At 49.4% G+C, this 24,277-nt stretch overlaps 1 protein-coding gene across 1 annotated transcript in view; it reads right to left on the reverse strand.

The window, feature by feature from the left end:
• Positions 1-9,001, reverse strand: part of LOC135886104 (alpha-2-macroglobulin-like) — a gene marked incomplete at its 5' end in the record, with an annotated part of 34,034 nt that extends 25,033 nt beyond the window's left edge. The window contains 11 exons of the mRNA XM_065414010.1: positions 457-627; positions 1,116-1,265; positions 1,554-1,696; positions 2,673-2,736; positions 3,113-3,340; positions 3,726-3,887; positions 4,363-4,472; positions 4,651-4,765; positions 5,725-5,848; positions 6,887-6,971; positions 8,980-9,001. Coding sequence (XP_065270082.1) covers positions 457-627; positions 1,116-1,265; positions 1,554-1,696; positions 2,673-2,736; positions 3,113-3,340; positions 3,726-3,887; positions 4,363-4,472; positions 4,651-4,765; positions 5,725-5,848; positions 6,887-6,971; positions 8,980-9,001 — 1,374 coding nt within the window. The remainder of the gene's footprint in view (positions 1-456; positions 628-1,115; positions 1,266-1,553; positions 1,697-2,672; positions 2,737-3,112; positions 3,341-3,725; positions 3,888-4,362; positions 4,473-4,650; positions 4,766-5,724; positions 5,849-6,886; positions 6,972-8,979) is intronic.
• Between the last annotated feature and the right edge of the window lie 15,276 nt (positions 9,002-24,277).

Genomic DNA, 24,277 nt, shown 5'->3' on the forward strand with positions numbered 1-24,277 from the left:
ATCCTGCAGGACACCAAACCCTCACCAGCTGGGGCTGGGTAATTACTTTGGGTGCTGGCTCAGAGCGGCACTCCGCACATGTGTGCATGTGTGTGTGTGTGTGTGTGTAGATAAAATGGAGACTGGCACTTCACAGAGATCTACGTAGACGGGATAGAGAGCGTGTGGGACAGGATCTCTTTGACAAAATGGCTGCAGAGGCGGAGTTGCCCATTTCTGGGCGCTATTTCTTTGCCCCAGCTGTTAGGACGTCTCCTTGTCGTGTTTAAATTAATGATGGGGAAAGAGGCATTCAGTTCCCAAAGCTAGGGTGTTCCTATCTGGGGTTTTCTGGCCCAGCTTTAGTTATTACCTCGAATGTGCTGGCTAACATGCACCCAGCTCAGCCAGCATCTGGTGAGGAAATCTTCTGAACTAGCAGCGATTTAGCGCACTAAAGGGAGACATGGCACTCACCTTGAGAACGTTGTAGGCGTCCCCTTCACCGTCAGGAGAAATGGGTCCGTAGATGAATCCGTTTATAATGACGTTGTCCAGTTCCACACAAGGATTATTGTCTTCTTCCTCCAAATGGTGCTCCCGGTAATTATAACCCCTGATCTCCTTTACCGGGAGCAAATCATACACCTGTGCAGACACGCCTCAATGTCAGTGACCACAGGCCCAATAATAAACCACCAGTGTGTGCACCCTAGTGATCACAGACAACTTTAAACTAACACACATGTGCGTGCAATCCCAGTGACCAAGGGTGACCCTACAATAACAAACCCTACAGTAACAGAGCAGAATATCTGACTCCAGGGCTCAGCACTGACTTTTCAATAATAACCCAGTATGTGCTGACCAGTGCTCACCAGTGGCCCTCCAGTAATAAATCAGTATGTGTGGTTGTGTCCTCACAAGTGGCCCCAGAACTATAAACCACTGGGTGCAGCAATAGTTTTCATGAGGGCCCTACATAGATCAAGCAGTGGGCGCAGCCCCTGTGCTGACGAGGGACCCTACAATAACAGACTGACTGCTCTGCCCTAGCTCTCATGAGTGATTCTCGGCACTTTCCAGACAAGACCAGCTCTTGCACCTGTTGATCACTGGGCCAGGCTGGCACTTACAGAGCTGGGCGAGAGCTCGGCTTCAGGCTTCATGAGGAGGACGCTCTTGTCCACAGCACGGACGGCGCACAGGGAGCCCAGGGAGGCTCCGATCTGGAGGTGAGTGTCGGAGGCGGGGAGGCCCTCGGCCGGTGAGAAATGCAAGTCAACCTGCAACGCCAGGAAAGGAGTTAGAGGAGCTACTTCTCCAGGTACCTTCACACTCTGCCTCGCAGCACAGCCCAGTCCTGCACACAGCTCTGCCAATGCCCCTCAGCCCTGACCAATGCAATTCAAACATGACCAGCAGTGCCCCCTATACGTCAGTTCTGCTTCCACCCTTATAATTCTGCCTATGCAAATTACTCCTGATGTGCATTCATCTCTCATATTCCACAGGTTCCACAGGTGGGCCATTGTCCATGGGGTGAATGTGAGTTATAGAAACCGGATGCTCACCTTATTGGCAAAGCAGTTATCAATCTTGAAATCTTCGGAATTGGCGATAACATCCCCGCTGGGTAAAGTGGTGTATACGAGTACCCAGGCCAGGGGGGTGATATCAGGCCCCACGGGGAGGCTCAGCTCAAATACCTGGATAACTGGCAAACAGAGACGGGGGCGGGAGCTAAGCTATAGAGAATCAGCTCCAGGGCCACACATTTCCCTAGTCTCCCTCATTATGGCTGCAACATCAGCCACCCTGAAAAATTCGCTATCCAAGGGTAAGGGTTTTGGCGCATAGTTGAGGCCTTTGACTCTTACTGCAAACACCCGGTGCGGGATATTCAGGTGAGATGGGTTTGGTGGATCTCAGCATGTCCCCTAAATCCATATCAGCTAGAGTCTAGCACTGTCCTCCATCAGTGCAGGACCCCCCTGCCCATGCAATAATGAAGGCGAGGAAAGAAGTGCATGTACAGGGGCTCTGTGCGGAGGGTTGTGCGCACAGGGCTGCAGAGGGGGTGGGATTCCACACTCCTGCTCTTCAAGGTGGAATTTGCCCAGCCAGCCTGAATCAGTCAAACTGGGAATCCCTTGAGACTGCCATTAATGAAATGAAATCGGTCAGGGGAACTGTGTGTGTGTCATAGGGAGAGAGAGACCATGACTAGTGAGACAAGAAGGAAAGAGAGAAAGTGAAGAGGAGAGAAGGGCGCTGTTCTCGGCACCTCCTTCAGACACAGCAGCTCAGCCTCCCAGGAAAGGCAGAGAAAGGGGTGAGGAGAGCTCACAAGGAGAACGAGCTGAAATTTTTCAGATGATTTTTTGTTGTCGAAAAACGCAGACTCGGATCAACCAAAAAATTTCACAAATTTGTGTGAAATTCACAAATGGTTTTGGTCAGGAAAAAATCAGCAACAAATCAGAAGGTTTTGTTTCGACATTTCCTAAATGGAAGGTTCCATTTTTCAATTCAAAACAACTCCTCATTTACAATTTCCCTTCAATTCTATTTTAAAAAGATTAAAGCAGCTCAAAAGTGAAATGGTTCAGTCGCCCCCAAACAATTGTTTTTGGAGGTTTCTGGTTCGGCCAGGGAACCGGGAAATCAGTTATTCACACAGCTCTACTCACGTTCTCCATCCCCCACGGGATGCACCTCGGTGCCTGCCCTCACGATGCCTCCTTTGGCCATCACCTGCCAGGAAGAAGAAACCCTCCTGTTACAGGGGTCCTGGTGGGAGGTGGGGGATGCTCATGGGGGAATGGTGGGGGGTGTCTATACTGATGCCTTCCTGTGGGGAAGGAGGAGAAAATCCCACAGAGCCATACAGAGTCTCAGACCCAGACTGGAGTTTACCGGGACCTCGACCAAGTCAGAAATTCTCTCTCCCTGCAGAAACCATCCACTGGCTGGCCAGTTCTGCATTTCCTTCACTGGCTTTTACATGTAAATGTCAAGGTCAAGAGAACCTGGCCTCAGGGCAGTTTGGTGACCTGGGACATATATGGGTGTCTGGCCTCCAGTGCTGTGTCATGTATACGGAGGTAGAGGTCACTAGGTCCGGGCTTACCACATAGTAAAAGACGATTTCCTTCTGCTCCCCCACGGCCTCTGGCTTCAGGATGTAGTGCACCCGGACCATCTCATTGGAGCCGCAGCTTAAAGTCTGAGACAGGGGCTCGATTTTGAGAAAGCTCTTACTCGGGGAGTAAAAGCGTGTTGCTGTGTGAATGGCGTTACCATACACAGGGGTGATCCAGTCTGTGTCATAACAGTTCAGTTCAGATTTATGGTTTGCCTGATAAAGAAGAACGTTTTTACATCAGATCAAAAAGTGAGTAACAAGTCTACTAGCATTTCAGAAGGAAAAAGTGGGTAATTTTAAAAACATGTTCTTGGCAGATTTTTCAGTGCACAGTGCATTGATCTGCATTTTCCATGCTCATGTGGCGAGAGAGAGATGGAGAACCAGAGGGAGAGCGACAGAGTGTGTGCAAGACACAGAGAGCAAGGGACAGACAGAGAGAGAGCAAGACAGAGAGGAGGAGACTGAAATTCCCAGCCAACAAACTCTTTGTTTTATCTCCCGATGGGCAGAGAGATCAATAAACCCACGGACATCTCCCCTGGAGCTTAGTAAGTGACACCTCCCATCCCCTAGCTCCCTGGATTCAGCCACTCACAGTGATTTGAATGGAGTTTTCTGTGAAGTTGATAGTGTCTATAGAAAACGAGACTCGGCCCTCTTCATTCGTTGTGTAGTTGGCTTCATAGTTGTTTCTCCCTATGGAAATCCAGATGGTTTTGTTGGCGATTGGAGCATCAGTCCCGTCCACCAGCTTCACCTAAAGGAACAAATCCAATCACCGTTGCTTATACGAGGCAGGGAAAGCAGTCCTCACAGTCCTAATGACCCTTTGCCCACGTTATTCCCTCGAGGCAGCTCCAGAGGGTGTTTCCTACAGAGCTGACCAAGGGCCAGGCGTGTATGAATGTGCTGGGTGAGTCTGAACCACCTGAGGAGGTGGCGCATCCTCACAGAGTGTGTGATTGGGAACATGGGAAGGACTGTGCTGGACACACCAATGGGCCTTCTCCTCTGTATCCTGTCTCTGACATCACTAGGAGGTCAGAGGAAGGCGCTGCAATTCCCACTAATGGCAAGGATACCGCAGCATGTGTCGAGGCAGAGGGAGATGGCTCCTGTTCCCGTGGTTTGTGATCCTCCCACGTTTTCCCTTTTCCCTTTGCAAGTTCTCGTTCTCCACAGACAAGCACACTCGTGTCAGGTAATTTCCTGGGCTCTCAGAGGTTCCCTACCTGCCCGGAGAAGGGGATCCCTGGTATGTAATGAGAGTCCACCTGCTCAAAGCTGATTTTGCTCATGGTGCCTGTGATCTCACTGGAGTCTGTCCCAGTTAACTCCACCCCTGCAAGAAAACACAGCAAAGAGGGGCTTGAACTAATGCACTGACCTGCAGCACCTCCAGATGCTCCAATCCTGCCCCATGTTGTCCAGTTCTGCCAGTGCCCTTCAGTGCTGGCTTGCAACGCCCACTGCTATTGCAGTGCGGCCCCACAGCTCCAACAGGGCAGCATGATGCATACCTGTACCCTCTTCCGTGATCTTGCCTTGCACCTCAATTTTCATCTCATAACTCTTTCGCTTGAGCTGGAATATTTTAGTCTTCACCACATTGGAGACACAGCCTCGAACGTCCGCCTGAGCCAGAGACCAAAGAGGAAATTACCATGGAAATCCCTGTACAATTCAGGTCCGTGTGGAACAAGAACAGATACCCCAGCACCCAAGACGTTTCCCTGCTGCTTGATTTGCCTTAATTCCATCCTCTTATTGGCTTGATCCGGCCTGACTCCCTCTCTTCCCTTCTTCCTCAACAAACCAATCAAGGCATCTCTGGTCCCCAGTGATGTATCTAACATGCTGCCCTCTCTGATGCACTTCACCCCAAATTCTCCAAGTTACACACCTGGTTCCCTGATTGTTCAGATTACATCCCCTAGATCTGCAACTTCCCATTAGTGTGATAAATCTCATTGTGTCTTTTATCCACCCTTGGAATCCTCTCTCTTTCTCCATGCACATTCTTTCTCTTTTCCTCCTTCTCTTTCTTTCTCTTTCTTTTCCTCCAACTATCTCTGTCTAACCTACCTCTATTTTCTCTCTTACTTTCTTCTCCTTCATATTCTCCCTCTCTCTCTTTATTGCTCTACCCTGTTCTCTCTACCTCCTTGCCCTGTCTCTCTCTTTCTTCTTCTTCCTCTTGAGTTCTCTCTCTCTTCCGGATCCTACACTTCCCTCTTGCTTTCTCCTCTGCTCTGCTCCTGCTCCCCTCCCCATCTCAATCCCGTTCACTGGGTCTTCTATTTCCCAGCTAGAAGAAATACCCATTTGGGGGTGAATCCTGATCTGACTGATGTCAATGGGAGTTTTGCCATGGATTTCAATGGGGCCAGGATTTCACCCGAGGGGTTTTTCTTCATAATTTATATCCCCCAGCCCTGGCCTCACCTCCTTCTAACCAATACCTCCCTCCTGCGAGACAGAGCCCAACCCAGAACACAGAATCCCAGCTGAGGTCTAACAATCCCCTCTGACAGACACAGATCGCCCTCCTCAAGACAGTCGCCTCCTGCCTATGGGATGGGCCTTGGACTCACCTGTCTGGTGAATTCCTCACACACAGCCTCGGCCTCTCTTCCATAGCAGTGTGACCTGGACGGGGAGAATCTCCGGCACACACGGACATTCACCAGGCCGGGGACAGGGGTCCCATAGGTGTATCTGTAACCAGAGAGGGGTTAAAGAGACACAAGGTGCTTAGACAGGGAGACAGAGTCAGTCAGAAGAGGCCTTTTGGGGCCCTTTATAGCATTGCCCCTGAGGACTCTGTTGCTGGTTTCCTAATGTCTATTCTCTGGAGCTTGGTCTAGTCCTGTTTTTCAGTGACTCAAGTGATGGGACTCCAGCCATTTCCCGGGGGAGATTATTTCATTACCCAGCAGGCTTACCCCATTAGGAAATGTTGCCTGATACTCCGGCTCTTCTGCCCCTTAATCAGTTGAGTTTCCCTTCTCCCAGCTCCCTCCCATTTGGCCACACCTTTCTGGTACGGAAGAGCCCAGACCTGCAGACAATATTCCAGGTGCAGCGTCCTCAGAGCTGTGGGGCCCAGAGCTGAACAATGTCTTCCAGGTGGGGTCGCACTAAGGCTCTATAGAGAGGGATTATCATCTCCCGTCACCGCTACACGACACCTCTGGAGCACTATTTTCAGCTCCAGGCACCTCTTTACCCAAAGGCCATTGACAAACTTGGAGAGAGTTCAGAGAAGAGCAAGAAATATGAGCAGGGAGCTGGAGGGAGGGATTTATGAGGAGGGAAGGAAGAGTTAAATCTGGCGAGTCTGGTTACGGGATGTCTAAGTAGGGACGTAATTTCTGCCTACAAGTGTCTGAAGGAGGCATCACCAAGGGCGGGAGCAGGATTATTTAAGGGGGCACTTGGGGGTCTGATTAGGAAGGATGGAAGGATGTTACGAAAGGGAAAATTTGGGTTGAATAACGGAGAAAGCCTTTCTGAGAGGGAGTTGTATGAGTCTGAGGCATCGTTTCCTGGGGCAGGGGGAGGAGCCCCATTTCTAGGGATGTTTAAAGCTTGGGCTGGGTGCAGAATAGACAGTAGGAACAATCCTGCCCAGGGCGCCTGGGGATGGAGAGAAAGTGACCCCAGGGGCCTTCTGCAGCTCTGGTTTCTGGAGTAGCAGCGGGAAGGCAATGGTGGACAAGCACAAAGAACGGTGACTCAAACCCAGCGACTCACAGACCACAGACGGCCACTTTCAGCTCCTCATCCTGGATGGTGATTTTCTTGGGCAGCTTCACCGACACCTCGTACTTGGGCAGCACTGAGGAGGAGAGACAGGCCGGAGTTGAGCAGAGTGGTGGGAACACATGTACATCACTGTCACTTCCCCACTGAGTGACAGACACAGCCTCTCCCCCTCCCATCCCCAACGCATGTTGCCAGATTCTCAGCCTGCTATAAATCACCATAGCTCCATGGCTGTCAGAGCAGCTGTGCCAGCTTACACCAGCTGAGGATCTGGCCAGGGACTGTGGAACTGAAGAGAAAGACACCGTAACCCCTGCTCCCCTCCCCTTTGCTCCCCTTGCCCAACCCCGACCGTCGGGCTGTCGTTGCTTTAGAGGCTGTATTCCAAACTATGCTACGCAAGTGATACCTAGTGAGGGCCCGACTCCCCAGTGCACCATCGTCACTCACCAGATTTAAAGGGCCACATTCACTGTGTGCTCTGGCTCCTGTGCTGCTCCAGTGAAGCAAAGCAGCCATAAGCCCGGATACTTTGCGTCCCTGGAGTGGTACAAAGCAGACGGACTGCACCAGGGAATCTGGCCCGAAAGTTCAGCCATTTTAAACTTATCCCTGCGTGAAAAGAGTCGGATAAAAGCTGTTTCATAACATGGTAAAAGCAAATATTGTTTCCTGCTGGCTGAGCTCACAGAATGCATTCGCCTCCTGGCTGGGCACTAGACTGTCAAGTTTCAGCCCCAAAGTGAATTTTCTTAGATGTTGTGAACTAACTGAACAAGAGGGTAATAATGGGAGAGAGACACTGGTGGGAGTTGGGGGGGGGAAGAGTGGAGAGCAAACTCAATAAGAGCTGCTGTAGCTATAAGGCTCAGGCAAAAGCCAGCATGGCTTGGAGTGGCACATGCAGAGGCATCCCAAGCAAGGAGGTGACAGTCTGTCCAGAGCCAGGTCACACTGGAGCACTGGAACCAGTGAGATCGGCCCAGTTGGAGCACAGGCTGGTCACTGTGCCCGCACTGCCATGCTGACTGGTGTTCGGAGCTCTGCGGGTTTGCCCTACAAGAGCACTGCTTTAAAGCGCTTCAGTTGCGACACCATGTGGTACCTATCCCGCAGTTCCCAGCATAGACCCCAGAAGCAGTGGATTCTGGGAAGTTTCAGAATGCCCTGTCGGACAGCAGCGAGAGGAGTAGTGGAGCCACTGTTACTAACCCGTTGAGAATGAGCTGGTTCTTGCTGAGAACAAGCTCTTGGAATGCTTGTAAGTGGCTGGAGGTTTTCTGTGGGACGATTCACAAGTGGTCGGGGTTGGGGCTGGAGTGGTACATTTCCCTAGACTAGACAGAGCTGTAATTTCTCTCTCCTTTTGTGATTAGTGGCAACCACTATAATTAAAGTTCTTTGAGAATCCACCACTCCTGCTGGCCTCATTTTCCTTTCCACATAAACCTTCCGAAAGATTTTCCTTTGGGGCTGATGTTTTCCAGACTTGGTCTCCAGCCAAAGTGTCTTTATTTATTTATTTTGAACATTTGACGATGTTCTGAGTGTCAGGGGCCACCAGGACAAAGGTGTGAAGACCCGAATGGGAGAAGGGTAGACAGGAGAGGTGCGTTAAGCCAGTTTCATTGGCAGAGCACAGGGGAAGCAAACTGTGACACTCTAATGCAGCATGCACATAGTTTGTTCTGCATCCGTACCATATACTGCACACAACTGGTAGGAAAGACCCTACACAAAAATAAAGCTGCATTGTACTGAGGCTGGAATCACAGCCCAAATCCAGTAGGCCCGAGGGATAGGCCTTTGTATTCAGATCCAGATACTCCCGGGCTTACAGTGAACAGTGACCCTGGCAGTTCAAGTGCTGAGGAGAAACCTAAACACCACTGGATGGGGGCTCAGATCCTGATCCCTTAAAGCCTCCAGTGTTTTCCTGGCCCATTCCTCAGATCACTCTTCACTCATCTACACCCCAGACAATCCTGAACTGGATTTTTGTGCCTGGAATGGATGAATCCCAGACGGTTGCTCCTGCTTCCAACACCCCCAACCCCAGCACGAGTGGGACCCTTCCTTACCATATTCCTCCACAGAGATGTTTCAATAAGTCTCTTTCACAGACTGGATGCCTTCCTAGTCTGGGCACAGTCCTTCCCCTGGTACAGCCCTTGTTCCAGCTCAGGTGATAGCTAGGGGATTCCTCATGATGGCTCTCTCTTTGTTCTGTTCCACCCATTTATATATCTTTTGCATGAGGCGGGAATCCTTTGTCCGTCTCTGGATTCCCACCCCCTCCTTCTCAATGGAAAAGCACCACGTTAAAGATGGATTCCAGTTCAGGTGACATGATCACATGTCACTGTAAGGCCTGGTCTACACTAGGCTTTTATGTCGAATTTAGCGCCGTTACATCGAATTAACCCTGCACCCGTCCACACCACGAAGCTATTTAGTTCGACATAGAGCTCTCTTAAATTCGACTTCTGTACTCCTCCAAAACGAGAGGAGTAGCGCTAAATTCGAAATGGCCATATCGAATTAGGCTAGGTGTGGATGGAAATCGACGGTAATAGCTCCGGGAGCTATCCCACAGTGCACCACTCTGTTGACGCTCTGGACAGCAGTCCGAGCTTGGATGCTCTGATCAGCCACACAGGAAAAGCCCCGGGAAAATTTGAATTCCTTTTCCTGTCTGAGCACTTTGAATCTCATTCCCTGTTTGGACAGCGTGGCGAGCTCAGCAGCACTGGCAACGATGCAGAGCTCTCCAGCAGAGATGGCCATGCAATCTAATAGAAGGAGGGCCCCAGCATGGACTGATCGGGAAGTCTTGGATCTCATCGCTGTGTGGGGCGATGAGTCCGTGCTTTCAGAGCTGCGCTCCAAAAGACGGAATGCAAAGATCTACGAGAAGATCTCTAAAGCCATGGCAGAGAGAGGATACAGCCGGGATGCAACGCAGTGCCGCGTGAAAATCAAGGAGCTGAGACAAGGCTACCAAAAAACCAAAGAGGCAAACGGACGCTCCGGATCCCATCCCCACACATCCCGTTTCTACGAGGCACTGCATTCCATCCTAGGTGCGGCCGCCACCACTACCCCACCACTGACCGTGGACTCTGAGGATGGGATATTGTCCGCGGCAGGTTCCTCGTCGGACATGTTAGCGGACGGGGAAGATGAAGAAGGAGATGAGGAGGACGAGGCAGTCGACAGCGCTGGCGCCGCTGATTTCCCCGACAGCCAGGAGCTCTTCATCACCCTTACCGAGATCCCCTACCAACCGTCCCCATCCCTTACCCCGGAGACAGAATCAGGGGAAGGATCAAGCAGTGAGTGCTTTAAATATCTAAACATTTATTTTTACAAGAACTGGAATATTTATAATATTAACAATGGCTGTTTATTAAAGTGCTTAAACATGTAAACAATTATCTGCAAAAAAACTGGAATATTTACAATCGTAACAAAGGGTTTTTCATGATTTGTCTGCCTTAGGCTCTTCACAATTTAGTCCCAAGTATTTAAAATTTTTTTTACAATGTCCGGTAAGTCATGATTATGCTGCCCAAGACGCTCCACTCTTTAGTCCCAGTGCACCTACGCGAAAATCCGGTCAATATGGCCGGGGATGGAGGCGAAATCCTCATAGGAGAACTCCTCGTAGGTCTCATGAAGGTACATTTCCAGCCTGTTCATCAGGTTCCTGGGTAGGGCGATCTTAGTGGGCCCTCCGTGGTAGGACACGTTACCGCGCCACGACACCATCAGATAGTCTGGTATCATCGCCCTGCAGAGCATAGCCTTCAGAAACCAGGGCCGTTTGCCGCTTTCTCGAAACATCCTTTCCCTCTGGGACTCCGAGATCCTCAGCAGGGTGATGTCGCTCATTACGCCCTGCTTTGAATTAGGGAGGGGAATGTTAGTATTGGGACTGCTTTACAGCCACGCGGTGGAGGGAGAGGGGCAGCATACAGGGATCTTTCCCTGGAACAGCCGCGAGGGGGTGGGACAGGGGCATAGTTCATGCTGTCCTGATTGCTGGCAGCAGAGACTGGCATTGCTTTCAATGTGAAAGGAGGCCAGTGCTACTAGTACAGTTTTAAGCAGCCAGAAGTCTACGGCTTACCATGATTGCACGCTACAGAAGTTCAGGTGTCCTGCCACGCTTCTCAGATAACTGCAAGACCACTGCAGGACCCCAGGCACTGAAGGCGATGGCCGAAAATTCGACCTTGTCCTGAGTGCGCATGTGAGAGGTGCAGTGCATGGTCTTGTTCACAGAGAAAGACTAGGTTCTTTGTACACAACTTCATTTATCTGTCTCAGGAATTCACTCCATTTTTCCCATTCACACAGACACATCTGCGACTGTCTCCCAACCCAGCCTGTCAGCACACTCCCAGAGGCTAGCGCAGATTAGGAGGAGGAAGAAGAAGACGCGGGAGGACATGTTCTCAGAACTAATGAGCTGTTCCCGAGCCCAGGCAGCCCAGCAGACACAGTGGAGGGAGAACTTGTCCCAAATGCACCGAGCAGTCATGGAACGGGAGGAGAGGTGGCGTCAGGAGGACCAGCAGGCTACTGAAAAGCTGCTTGGACTTCTGAGGGAGCAAACGGACACGCTCCGGCGCCTTGTGGATGTTCTGCAAGACCGGAGGCAGGAGGACAGAGCCCCGCTGCAGTCTATCTCTAACCGCCCTCCCCCGCCACCAAGTCCCACACCCCCCTCACCCAAAGTACAAAGAAGGAGGGGCGTCAAGGGCCGTTAAAACTTTCAGTCAACCCCTGCAGACTGCTCTAGCACTAGAAGGCTCTCATTCCCCAAAATTTTAAAAGTCCTTTCCTACACACCTCACAGAAGCCCCCGTGCAAGTTTCAACCCCCACGTTTCATGTCTGGTTCATAATAAAATATTCGTTTCTGTTAATTACTGTTTCCATGATTTTATTTTGGAGGAGAGTCTGTCTGAACGAGGGGAAGGGGCATGGTAATTGGACAGGACAGTCACCTTTACCAGGGTACAGAGGCGGGGTCAGGTCCAGGATCAGGACACATACCCAGTGCAGTGACTAGTGACCCTGTTCAATCTGGGAGGTGGTTTTCGTGTTCTGGGGCGGGGGGGGGGGGGGTTGCTCTGTGACTTTGTGGCGGGGGAGGGCAGTTACAGATCTAATGCATCACAGAGCCCCGCAGCAGGGGAGCTGTAACCCTCCTCCCCCTGCCAGACAGTCACATAGCCGACACATACACGCTGTCCCGCCCAGGAGGGCTGGCAGGCTCTGTTGAAACAACCAGTCCACCACTGCGGAACCCGTCATTCCTGGAGTTTAGAAGCATCATTTGCATCACAACAGTAAACCCGCACCCCGCCACAGTCTGCGTCCCAGGTTTAAAACATTCCCGCGAAAACAGTAATAAAGACAACGGTGTTCATTAACAAAACAGAACAGATTTTATTTTTTGGGAAGGGGGTGAAGGGGGTATGTAACTGGAGAGGATAGTCAACGGTAACTGGGTAAAGAAACGGTGGCAAGTTCAGGTTCTGAGTCCACAAACTTAAAATTCACTGGTGACCCTGCTCAGTCTGGAAACTGTCTTTCAAAGCCTCCCGGATGCACAGTGCGTCCCGCTGGGCTCTTCTAATCTCCCGGCTGTCTGGCTGGGAGTAATCAGCAGCCAGGCGATTTGCCTCAACCTCCCACCCCACCATAAAGGTCTCCCCCTTGCTCTCACAGAGATTGTGGAGCACACAGCAAGCTGCAATAACAATGGGGATATTGGTTTCGCTGAGATCACAGCGAGTCAGTAAGCTTCTCCATCTCCCCTTGAGACGGCCAAAAGCACACTCCACCACCATTCTGCACTTGCTGAGCCGGTAGTTGAACAGTTCTTTTTCTGTGTCCAGGGCGCCAGTATAGGGCTTCATGAGCCAGGGCATTAGCGGGTATGCTGGGTCCCCGAGGATCACTGTAGGCATCTCCACATCCCCAAGAGTTATTTTGTGGTCCGGGAAGTAAATACCTTCCTGCAGCCTTCTAAACAGACCAGAGTTCCTGAACACGCGAGCGTCATGAACCTTGCCCGGCCATCCAACGTTGATGTTAGTAAAACGTCCCTTATGGTCCACCAGTGCTTGCAGCACCATTGAAAAGTAGCCCTTTCGGTTGATGTACTGGCTGGCCTGGTGGTCCGGTCCCAGGATAGGGATGTGAGTCCCATCTATAGCCCCACCGCAGTTTGGGAATCCCATCGCGGCGAAGCCATCTATGATGGCCTGCGCGTTTCCCAGGGTCACTACCTTTGACAGCAGTACCTTCACGATTGCCTTGGCTACTTGCATGACAACAACCCCCACGGTAGACTTGCCCACGCCAAACTGGTTCGCGACTGACCGGTAGCTGTCCGGCGTTGCAAGCTTCCAGAGGGCTATGGCCACTCGCTTCTGGACAGTCAGGGCTGCTCGCATCCGGGTGTCCTTGCGCTTCAGGGCAGGGGACAGCAACTCACAAAGTTCGAGGAAAGTCCCCTTCCGCATGCGAAAGTTTCGCAGCCACTGGGATTCATCCCAGACCTGAAGCACTATGCGGTCCCACCAGTCCGTGCTTGTTTCACGGGCCCAGAATCGCCGTTCCACAGTATCCACAAGACCCATTGCCACCGTGATGTCCTCGGCACTGGGTGTCGTGGTTTCAGACAGGCGTGTGCTACTCTCGGAGTTCAGGTCCTGACCCCGGTGCCGTAGCCTCCTCGCCTGATTTCTCTCTATCTGCCTCAGTGAAAGGTCGATGATGAGCTGCGATGCGTTGACAACGGCCACAACTGCAGCGATGGTCACAGCGGGATCCATGCTCGCAGTGCTGTGGCGTCCGCGCTGTCACTGACCAGAAAAGTGCGCGAACTGATTTCCCGCCGGCGCTTTCAGGGAGGGAGGGCGGGAGTGACGGTTGGATGACGACAGTTACCCAAAAGCACCCTCGACACATTTTTTTACCCAGAAGGCAATGGCGGCTCGACCCAGAATTCCAATGGGCAGCGGGGACTGCGGGAACTGTGGGATAGCTGCCCACAGTGCACCGCTTCCAATGTCGACGCTTGCCCCGTTAGTGTGGACTGACAAAGTCGAATTACTGTCCTTAGTGTGGACACACACGTTCGACTTTGTAATATCGATTCCACATATTCGATTTAACTAAAATCGAACTACTCTCGTAGTGTAGACATACCCTAAGACTTCATTACCCACTTGCCAGCACACAGGTATACAGGGAGACTTACAAGTAAAAGAGAGCCATCTGCAGACGATTGTCCTGGTTAATGGGAGTCATCAAGATTCCAAACCACCATTAATGGCCCACACTTTGCATAATTACAATAGGCCCTCAGAGTTATATTTCATCTTTCTAGTTTCAGATACATGAGTGGTACATTTATACAACTAGGATGACCACACTCAGTAGATTATAAGCTTTGTAATGATACCTTACAAGAGACCTTTTGCATGAAGCATATTCCAGTTACATTATGTTGAACTCATTAGCATATTTTCATAAAATCATATATAGTGCAACATCACACAATGGATTTGGCCTGATGTGAGGGGTTCTCTCCAGATGCTGTTTTTAAACCGGTCTCAGAAAATAGCTCACGAACAAGAGAAGCGGCTAATCAACCCTGAGAGTGAGAAATGGTGAACACTTGGGTTGCTGGAACGGCAAAGAACCCTTCCCATGGGCTTGGGTGCCATGAGGGTTCTCTAAGAGTCGGGAAGCATCACCAAGTTAAGGGCTCCAGAGAAACTGGCCAATATTTTCAACCTTTAGGATGCCTGAATTTCCGCCCCTAAACCCACTTTTAAGCAGCTAACTAAAAGTGACCTGATTTCCATAGGTGCTGAGCACTCAAAACTCCTAGTGAAATCAACAGGAGCTGTGGGTGCTCAGCTCCTCTTCAAATCAGGCCACGTATAAGTTATTTAGGTGCCTAATTTAAGGCATCTCATTTTCAAAATGTAACCAAAGCCTATTTCATGCCATTACAGGATGAGTTTTGCTAATAGCAGATATCACTGACTAAAAATCCAACACAAACGGTGAATCAATGGGAATGATGTCATCAAAGGATGACATATCCCCTCTGGCTTGGGTAACAAATGAAGTAGCTGCCCATTGGTTCTCAGACAACCAATCAGAAAGTATGTTTTCTCTGTCTGCACTGAGGTTATAAAAGGCTGCAGGCTCAGACAGGGTCAGCATACTACTGTGGTGATTTCAAGAGGTGGCTTAGCCAAGCCACACTTTGTCAGGCCAGTCATAATCAGGCCAGACCAGGAAGAAATCAAAGAAGGCAAAATAAGAGCGAGAAAACCAAGCGAACAGAGCCAGGAACAGAAGGAAAGAGAGTCAGGCAAGCCAAGCAAAGAAAGACACAGGCAAGTGGAGCCAAGCAAGGAAAGATCCACTGAAGCCAAGCAAGTCAAGAAAAAAGCTAGGCAGGCCAATTCCTGAGGAAAGACTCAGGTAAACCAAGCAGAGAAAACAAAAGAAAGCCAAGAAAGTCAAGCCAAGTGTTGCTGGAACACTAGAAGTCTGCAACATGTCTGAGACTGAGTCAGAGTCTGAGCACTCTGGGGAGACCTCAACCGCAAAAGACCCTAAGGCCAAAATCACCCATTCTTCCCGGGCTGGGCTGCAGTTCTCTGTCAGTCGCATAGACAGATTGCTCCGCAAAGGACAATTTGCAGACCGTATTGGAGCTGGAGCCCCAGTATATATGGCCGCGGTGCTTCAATAAGTGTCTCATGAGATTGTGGATATTGCTGGGGAAGTCGCTGCACGCAGCAAGAAGCGTGGGATTTCCCCACGGCACTTGCAGCTGGCCATTCACAGCGACTCAGAGCTCAAGAAACTGCTGGGAGGTGTCACCATCTCTCAGGGCGGAGTCCTGCACTTAAATCAGCCTGTGGTTTTACCTTCCAAGAAGAGGAATGGCAGGAGAGCCATCAAGAGAAGGATTGCCCCTGCTCCTGTCCCTGTTAAGTGAGAACAGAGCAAAGGGGAGACTGCCACCCCAGATTTGGGAGAAATGACATTGACTTGATTGCAAGGCTCTTTTCAAATGCATCAGTATGGTCTAATAAAAGCAGTTAAAATGCCTGGTCTTCTTTTGTGAATTAATTTCCTCTTTTACTATCCTACAATTTTAAGGGATCATTCAGTTGGTATAAAAGCCTAGAAAGATAGAACTCAATCATTTCATTAAGAAATTTACATCAGAAATTGTCTAAATGGTGTCAAGTATCAGAGGGGTAGCCGTGTTAGTCTGGATCTGTAAAAAGCGACAAAGAGTCCTGTGGCACCTTATAGACCAACAGACGTATTGGAGCATAAATGTCTAAATCGTGTAGATTCTGGGAGGTGATTTCTGTGTTTTTTTCAGGCATTTCTCCAATAAATTGAAGATTAGGAACATTTTTCCCATAGTGAAGTTGATGTGTATTGCATGTTTTGTGAAAACAAAAAAAAAAAGAACAAACTCATGACAGAAAAATTTAATCCATTACACAGGAAGGATAAAGCCTATGGGCCTGGTTTTTCTTTTTGTTTTGTTCTTTTTAGTTACCCCATTATCAGAGACGCTAAGCTGTGGCCACACTCAGGAAGTCCGGGTGCATATCCTGAAGCCAGAGGCCGTGGGGGAGCAGAAGGAAATTGTCTTTTACTATTTGGTAAACCTGGACATACTGATCTTTGTCTACATATAGGTGACAACAAGAGATAGGCTAAAGCGCCTGCCAGACAATCAGTCCCTGGACAGTAATTCTAGGTGGGGCCCCAAATTGTGTGTGGCCTGGGGCAAGAACTTGTACCTATATTACCCATAATCCTTCACACTCTTTTCCTTGGGCTGATGCTCTTTGCTGAGCCCCAATGCTGGATACCAACATTTTATGAGGAGAAGAAGAGGAACTGGGTTCTATTGCCCCTGATTAAACACAAAGAATTTTGCTAGCAGAGATCAATAGAGCAGCTCTGCTGGCTCCAGCCACCTGAGGCCCAAAATTCCTGACATTCCTCTCACAGGTTCCCCCATTCTAACACCTCTCCTCCTCATAATACCCATAACAGGAAGGCTTCTTCTTCCATGCAGGTGATGGCCAAAGGAGGCATTGTGCGAGCAGGGACCCAGGCTCTGGCTGTGGAGCATGGTAATGGTGAGCTCTCACCACCCCTTCCCTTATCTTTGTCCCGGGAGGCTAGGCCATTGTGACTGAAACACAGGCTGCTTCCATATGCAGTGAGAGGATCATCATGTGCCATCCCCTGAGATGGGGGAAAAAAGAGGGGGAGAACGAATTTCTTTCCTCTATAGCCATTCTAGCTCTGCAGCTCTTGCCGAGCTCTAATCCCCCCCCAGCGCCTCATATCTCCTGACTGATATATTCTTTGTCACTGATGTCAGTCTCAGGAGACTCTCATCTTGAGTAATTCAGGCTGGGTTTGCTTTAACCCTTGTGTAGAAATCCCACCCAATCTGCATCCCTTCCTCAGCCACCAGGCTCTTACAAAATCCTCCCTTTTATTTTCTGGGGCACGTGGGGCTTCTGGGTTCCTGAAGGACACAGTTAATGATGAGGGTCTAGAAACTAGATTGAGTCTCACCAAACTCAGGTCACCAGTATGTGCCAAAGCAGTAAGAGCCGATGTTCTCATCAGTAAATCAAGTTCCATTCCCTGTGTTTCCATGTGGTCGGAAACCCAGCCGTAACAAGTTTGGCATGAACGGAAGCCTAGAGACTTCTGAGGCCCCAGACCCCTCGGTCTGCTAATCCACGTAGGTTAGAGCCAAAGGGATCTAAGTGGGTCCTGGGTTCAGATCCTGCCCTGGGATCCCAGCTCTGGGTGTGACCTGGGGGAGGCACATTCACTCCTCTGTTCCCAGCTAGGAAATTGGGGTGACAAAACCAGAGCCCAACGGCAACCCCAGTTGTCGTGTGTCAGGGGAGGTGCAAACGGACATAGGGCACTTGGCACAGACTCACTGGAGATGCCTGTTGTGCTGTAGCCTTGGGATAACCTTTGCCTTCCTCCCATGGAGCCCAGCTGAGGTTCCTTCAGTGCCCTTGGAGACAGGGCTCCCTCCTCTCCTGCCTGAGATCTCTGGTGCGGTGCCAGCTCTCTGCCGCAGGGCCTGGTGGAAGTGTGAGGAGTCTTGGTTGGGTCTCACACAGCCCTGATCACATCTCCCTTCCCTTGTGTCTTCCAGATGAATTTGCCATTGCTGAGTACAGCGCCCCCTGCAGCAAAGGTAGCATATGAAAAAAAAGAAAAGAAAAAAAAAAAAGAAAAAAAAAATTAATGGAGATATCCTATCTCCTAGAACTGGAAGGGACCAAAGGTCATCGAGTCCAGCCCCCTGCCTTCACTAGCAAGACCAAGTACTGATTTTGTCCCAGATCCCTACGTGGCCCCCTCAAGGATTGAACTCACAACCCTGGGTTTAGCAGGCTAATGCTCAAACCACTGAGCTATTCCTCCCCCTAGAGAGATGACTATGAGGTTTTCACACTGCTCAGGGCTGCTCAGTTAGAACAGTGCTGAAACCCAGCCTGAGTCTCCTCAGCCTGTCTGAAGGGTTGTAAAAGTTGCTGTTCTCTTTTGCCCCATGTCCTGGGGTGGTCTGCCAGCACCCCTAAGTGCTCAGGGGAGAAGGGAACACCAACTCCCCGGCATTGTCAAGTTCCAGATTCAGGCCTTGAGTCTGAGGCAGCAGGCTTGGTTAGTCCCAAGATTACATTCTCCCCCTCAGTCAAAACAAGTCTCTGCTTCTTTCTGTGTCTGTTGCTGGGACAGAGCAAGAGTAAGTCCTTCCAAAACCCAAGCTTGGGATCCCTCTTCTCATCAGGGCTTTTTTTAAACAGGCTGCAAAGCAAAACAGATTAATGAAAACCCGTCTTCCAGGGTTGGGGTGACTCAACACTGCTGGGAAAGGGGTCGGGGCTGAAGCCCTGAATGTTCTAGGGATGCGTCCGGCCACTGTGGTAGAGAAGCCATAGTCTGGTCAGGGCAGTATCTCTGCAGCTCCAGAATGAGGTGACCTACAAGACGAAAAGCTTCCCCTCCATGAGTCATTGACTCCTCTGTAACTCTCTGACATTCTCTTTTCCCCATCATAGCCAATGTTGAGCAGGAAAATGCGTGAGTGATGGAGTTGTATTCTGGGCCCTGCTGAATCCTCTCTGCTCATCTCTGCATGCAGCAATTCCCCCAGGCGAAGTGGTTTGATATAGTGGTGAGGAAAACCCCTCAGCACCATATAATTAATGTTATAAATAAATTGTCATGATTCTGATCAGATGCTTGTGGCCTCTTTCCTGGCTACTAAGGCTTAACCCTTCTCCCCTGCTGGGATCAGATTGCAGGATAGTCTCAACCTTAAAACAGATCCAGAGCCGTTCCCAGCCATCGGTGCCAAGGAGGGGTTGGCAGGACATCAGAAGTGACTGGAGACAGAGGGTCTCTCTGGGAACAGCCCTGGTGCCTGTGATCTGTGAAGATCTGTGCATCACATGGGCCTGTTTAGTTGTGCAGGCAGGGAACAGACCCTTCCCTGATGGCACAATCCTGAGGAAGTTCTGAGGTTTCCTATCCTGTTTCCTGCACTGGGGATGATCTTGGCCTAAGCTTCAGTTGCAGGGCCAAACTCTTCCCTCAATGACATTTGCAGTCAGTGGCGTGGTGCAGGTGGGGAGATGTGAAGGGGAGATGTGAAGGGGGAGGAGATGTGAAGACCCTGGGGGCAGAATTTCTCCTGCTGGGTCTCCGTTGCAGCTGATGAAGGAAAGAGCCCATCTTAGCTCTCAGAGGAAGTTTGTGGCACTGGCAGTGGGGAAAAACAGTGTTTTACTCATAAAATGAGTATGGTGTGTGTGAAAAGTTGAGTCTCAGCAGTCTGGAAAATGGGAACATGAGCTGGCCATGGAGAAGGGAGTTGGAATAGTGCAGCCAAGAAGTAAGGGAAGCAGAGGTGAGGATTTCAGCGTTGAGATGGGGCATGTGCGCATGCATGCACAAAATGTGCCCATCCACATCTACATTGTAGCCCTAAGTATTGTTGAGCTGGCAGCATAGGCACTGACTTATTTTTCCCAGTGGGTGCTCCACTCCCACTCCACCCCAAGACCCTGCCCCGCTCCTCCTCCCCAAGGCTCTGCCCCGCTCCACCTCTTCCTGTCCCCACTCCGCCCTCTCCTCCGAGGCTCCACACCAGGGCCGGCTCCAGGGTTTTGGCCGCCCCAAGCAGCCAAAAAAAAAAAAAAAAAGCCGCGATCGCGATGGCAATTCGGCAGGAGGTCCTTCGCTCCAAGCTGGAGTGAGGGACTGCCCGCCGAATTGCCGCCGAAGAGCTTGACGTGCAGCCCCTCTCAGGAGTGGCCGCCCCAAGCACCTGCTTGGCAAGCTGGTGCCTGGAGCCGACCCTGCTCCACACCAGCTGCCAAACAGCTGAACGGCAGCCCAGCTGTGGCTGGCGGGTGCTGACCACCCCCACTGTTTTTTCCCCCCATGGCTGCTTGAGCCCCGGAGCACCCATAGACTCAGCACTTATGCCCGATTCTCTCCTCACTTGTAGCAGTGTAAATCTGGAGTGACCCCAGTGAAATCAGTGGAGTTACACTGGTATATAATTAATGAACCACAGGTGGTTCACCAGCCTGGGAAGCAGTCTAATGAGTGGCGCTGTGGTTCACCAGCAGTTATAAACCCAATTTGACAAGCCAGAGAAGGCAGGTTAGACTGGCAGTGCCAGCAGGAATCTGAAACCCATTTCTTGAGTTGAAGAGGGTACTAAGCAAGCAGGGGTGAGTCTCATATATTCCCCATGGTCCCATATATGGCCAGTTTACATGCGTCAGCCATAAATATGTTAGTGTTGCTGAGGCCAGAAGTTAAGGTTTTACGTTATGGCGAGTTGAATGAATGTGTTGTTTACCATGTATCTTTATCTATTTCAAACGGAGGGGCGTTCCTTGTGGGGTGTTAAGGTCTGGTGAACAAGGTTTTCCTAACCTCTCTGTTCCCTGTGTGAGGCGCATCTGTAGCCAGCACAAACAGCCATGGAGAGCTGCTAGGTGTGCTCACCAAGCTGGGCAATCATTCCAAACATGTGGGCTTTTTAAAGGGGGGGGAATTGGCTTCTGGTGTATTTGACCCCTGGGAATTGGTATTTACAATTGTGACCAGACCGGTCAGTGTTGGGCATTGGGGGACAGCTGCTGGAGGACTGCGACGTCTATACTTGCACTGTGTCAACCACAGTAGGGTCGACCATGACTCAACGCTATTTGGGGAGGTGGTGTTACTGTGTCACTATAACGGGGCACCTACATCAGCAGGAGGCAAATCTGAGTGTAGCCTCATGCACAACTAGGTTGACGAAAGATGACTTATGTTGACCTAACTTTGAAGGTTAATCTACACTACAAAGTTTGCCAGCATAGCTATGTCCTCTAGAATCATGAAGAAGAAAAAAAAATTCACACCCCTGGCTGACATAGCTATGTCAGCAAAAACCCTGCTGTAGACACAATTATGCTATGAGAAGAATGGTGTCAGCTTAGCTAATGTTGTTTGGTGAGGTGATGTAGCTATGTTGACAGAACTCCTGTCAGCTTACCCTATGTCTCCATGAGGGGGCTCTGCCAGGATAGCTATACTGGCAAAGGCGCTGTAGTGTAAACAAGGCTTGCGTTAACCACGTTTTTGGGCAGTTAATTTCCCTTGTTTCTAAAGGAAGAGGCATTAGTGAGGGCGCATGTTTGGAGGGCACCTGTGGGAGGGGAATGATGATCTGTCATGTTAACTACCAGCTCTGCCCTCCTCCTGGCCCCACCATGCCCGCGGTAGGGCTGGAAGGGCCATGGGAAGAAAGGAGGATGGTAACTGATGGGCTTTTAGGAGCACATCTACCGGCTGGAGGCTGCAAGAGGAATAGGAGGGAGTCCAGGCTTCGTATCCACTTCAAGGAGCTAGTGCAAAGGAAGGGGCTCTCCGTAGCCCTCTGCAGTACAGGAGAGCTGTTGATGTGTGGAATGGCCCATTCATCTCAATGGAGTCTGCTCAGATGAATTAGGAAACACCAAAGAGATGAATAGTCTAACACAATAGCTCTGGGTGGTGTGAAATGACCCATTCATCGTAATGGGAGTTCCCCTCTACCTCAGTTTCAGTTGTGGAATACCATTGTTCAAGGTAATCTCACTATACATATCAGTTTTAGAGCAACTGGAATATTAAAATATTTTTATTGGGGGGGGGAAGGGGCAGTATCTGAGGAATGCCTGAACCAAATTACTCCAAACTTGCCCCATTGCCCCTGTTGTGGCATACAAATATCCTAGATAATCTCATTATGCATGTGGATTTTAGAGTACTTTGAAAATTAATAGAAGTTCATAATGCAGGGGGAGGACATATATTGGAAACCTCTTGATCAAATGACCTAAATTTGCACCATAAATTCTACCCCAGCCCCATAATAGCTTTTTAATTATTGCTTTCCCAAAAGGGAAGTGGATGGTGGAAATTATCCACTATTGATCCCAAGAGAGTAATATCAGGATCAGAGCCATAGTTTGGGCCCCAAGTATGTGTAAAAAAAAGTTATAAGAAGTGTAAAATGTGGATGTTGATTCCACCCCCCTGAACTCTGGGGTACAGATGTGGGGACCCACACGAAAGACCCCCTAAGCTTATATTCTACCAGCTTAGGTTAAAACTTCCCCAAGGCACAAATTCCTTTCCTTATCCTTGGATGGTATTGCTGCTACCGCCAAGTGATTTACACAAAAATTCAGGGAAGGGTCACTTGGAATAGGGATCCCCCCCAAAAATATCCCCCCAAGCCTTTTCACCCCCTTTCCTGGGGAGGCTTGAGAATAATATACCAACCAATTGCCTTAGCAATGTGAGCACAGACCAGACCCTTTGTCTTCAGGACACTAAAAACCAATCAGGTTCTTAAAAGAAAAACTTTATTTATAAAGAAAAAAGTAAAAGAATCACACCTGCAAAATCAAGATGGAAGGTAACTTTACAGGGTAATACAAAGATTTAAAACACAGAGGATTCCCCTCTGGGCTCAGCTTCACAGTTACAAAAACAGGAATAAAACTACCTCTGTAGCATAGGAAAATTCACAAGCCCAAACAAAAGATAACCTAATGCATTTCCTTGCCCTACTTACAATTTCTGTGGTTTTAGATGGATTATTCCAGGTATATTTTCAGGAGATATTGTACCTGCTTGGCTTCTCCCTCCATCCGGAGAGGGAACAACAAAAGAGAACAACAACAAATCCTTCCCCCCCAGATTTGAAAGTATCTTCTTTCCTCATTGGTCCTTCTGGTCAGGTGCCAACTAGGTTATTTGAACTGCTTAACCCCTTACAGGTAAAGCAATCCAGTACAGCTGCCAAGGAGGGATTTTATGCTACTACATACATAAAGGTTGCTACCCTTCCCTCTATATTTATGACAACAACATAAAACAATCTTGACTACTAAACCAACCCTGTGGCTATTTTCAAGAGAAGGTTTTTTTTGAGGGCCTTCCCCCTAATCAACTTTCTCTTATCCTAACCTATTATGTCATGCTCCCAGCACTCTATTCTATATGTACATGCCATGGTGGAAAGGGACACATTTTCACATCTAGCTCCAGTCCCACAAAGTCAGCAGTTACCCTGATTTTGAGGAATTAGGAATGTAATGGATAATTTCATTTTTAAAGGTGATCTATAAAAGGGGCAATAACTGAGACTGTGCCATTGTTTGATTTTCTTCTCTTGTGTAAAGAAGGCATGATGATTTGGGGTCTAGGTGGGTTTTTTTGTTTGTTTGTTTGGGGGGAGGGAAGATACATTTATGTTGCCTCCTTTTATATTAAAAATCTAGGTCCTGTCTAGCCTGGAGTACTCATACTTTGGCTTTGTCTAGACTAGAATTGGTGGCCTTGTTATAATTTTAGCTAATTGATTGTAAATGCTAATTATGTTGATAACTGAGGCTCTCCACAAATGTTTGTTCTGGACCACCAAGTTTTGTGGTTTGTCCAAGCTGAGCCCCCATGTCCTGATACTCTGCAAATGTGTGGGTCTAGATTAGCATTTACAATCATTTAACAAGCAATTGTCAATCAATTACAACAGGAGAACAAAAAGAATGAGGAGTACTTGTGGAACCTTAGAGACTAACAAATTTATTAGAGCATAAGCTTTTGAGGGCAAAAAACTCTATGGTCTGTCTGATTTTGTTAATAACTATTTAACTTCAGTGCCAAATGAGTATTTTGGATAAAGGATGCATGTGTGCAAGGAAGG

The sequence above is a fragment of the Emys orbicularis genome, chromosome 1 (genome assembly GCF_028017835.1).
Source record: "Emys orbicularis isolate rEmyOrb1 chromosome 1, rEmyOrb1.hap1, whole genome shotgun sequence".
Classification (NCBI taxonomy): domain Eukaryota; kingdom Metazoa; phylum Chordata; order Testudines; family Emydidae; genus Emys; species Emys orbicularis.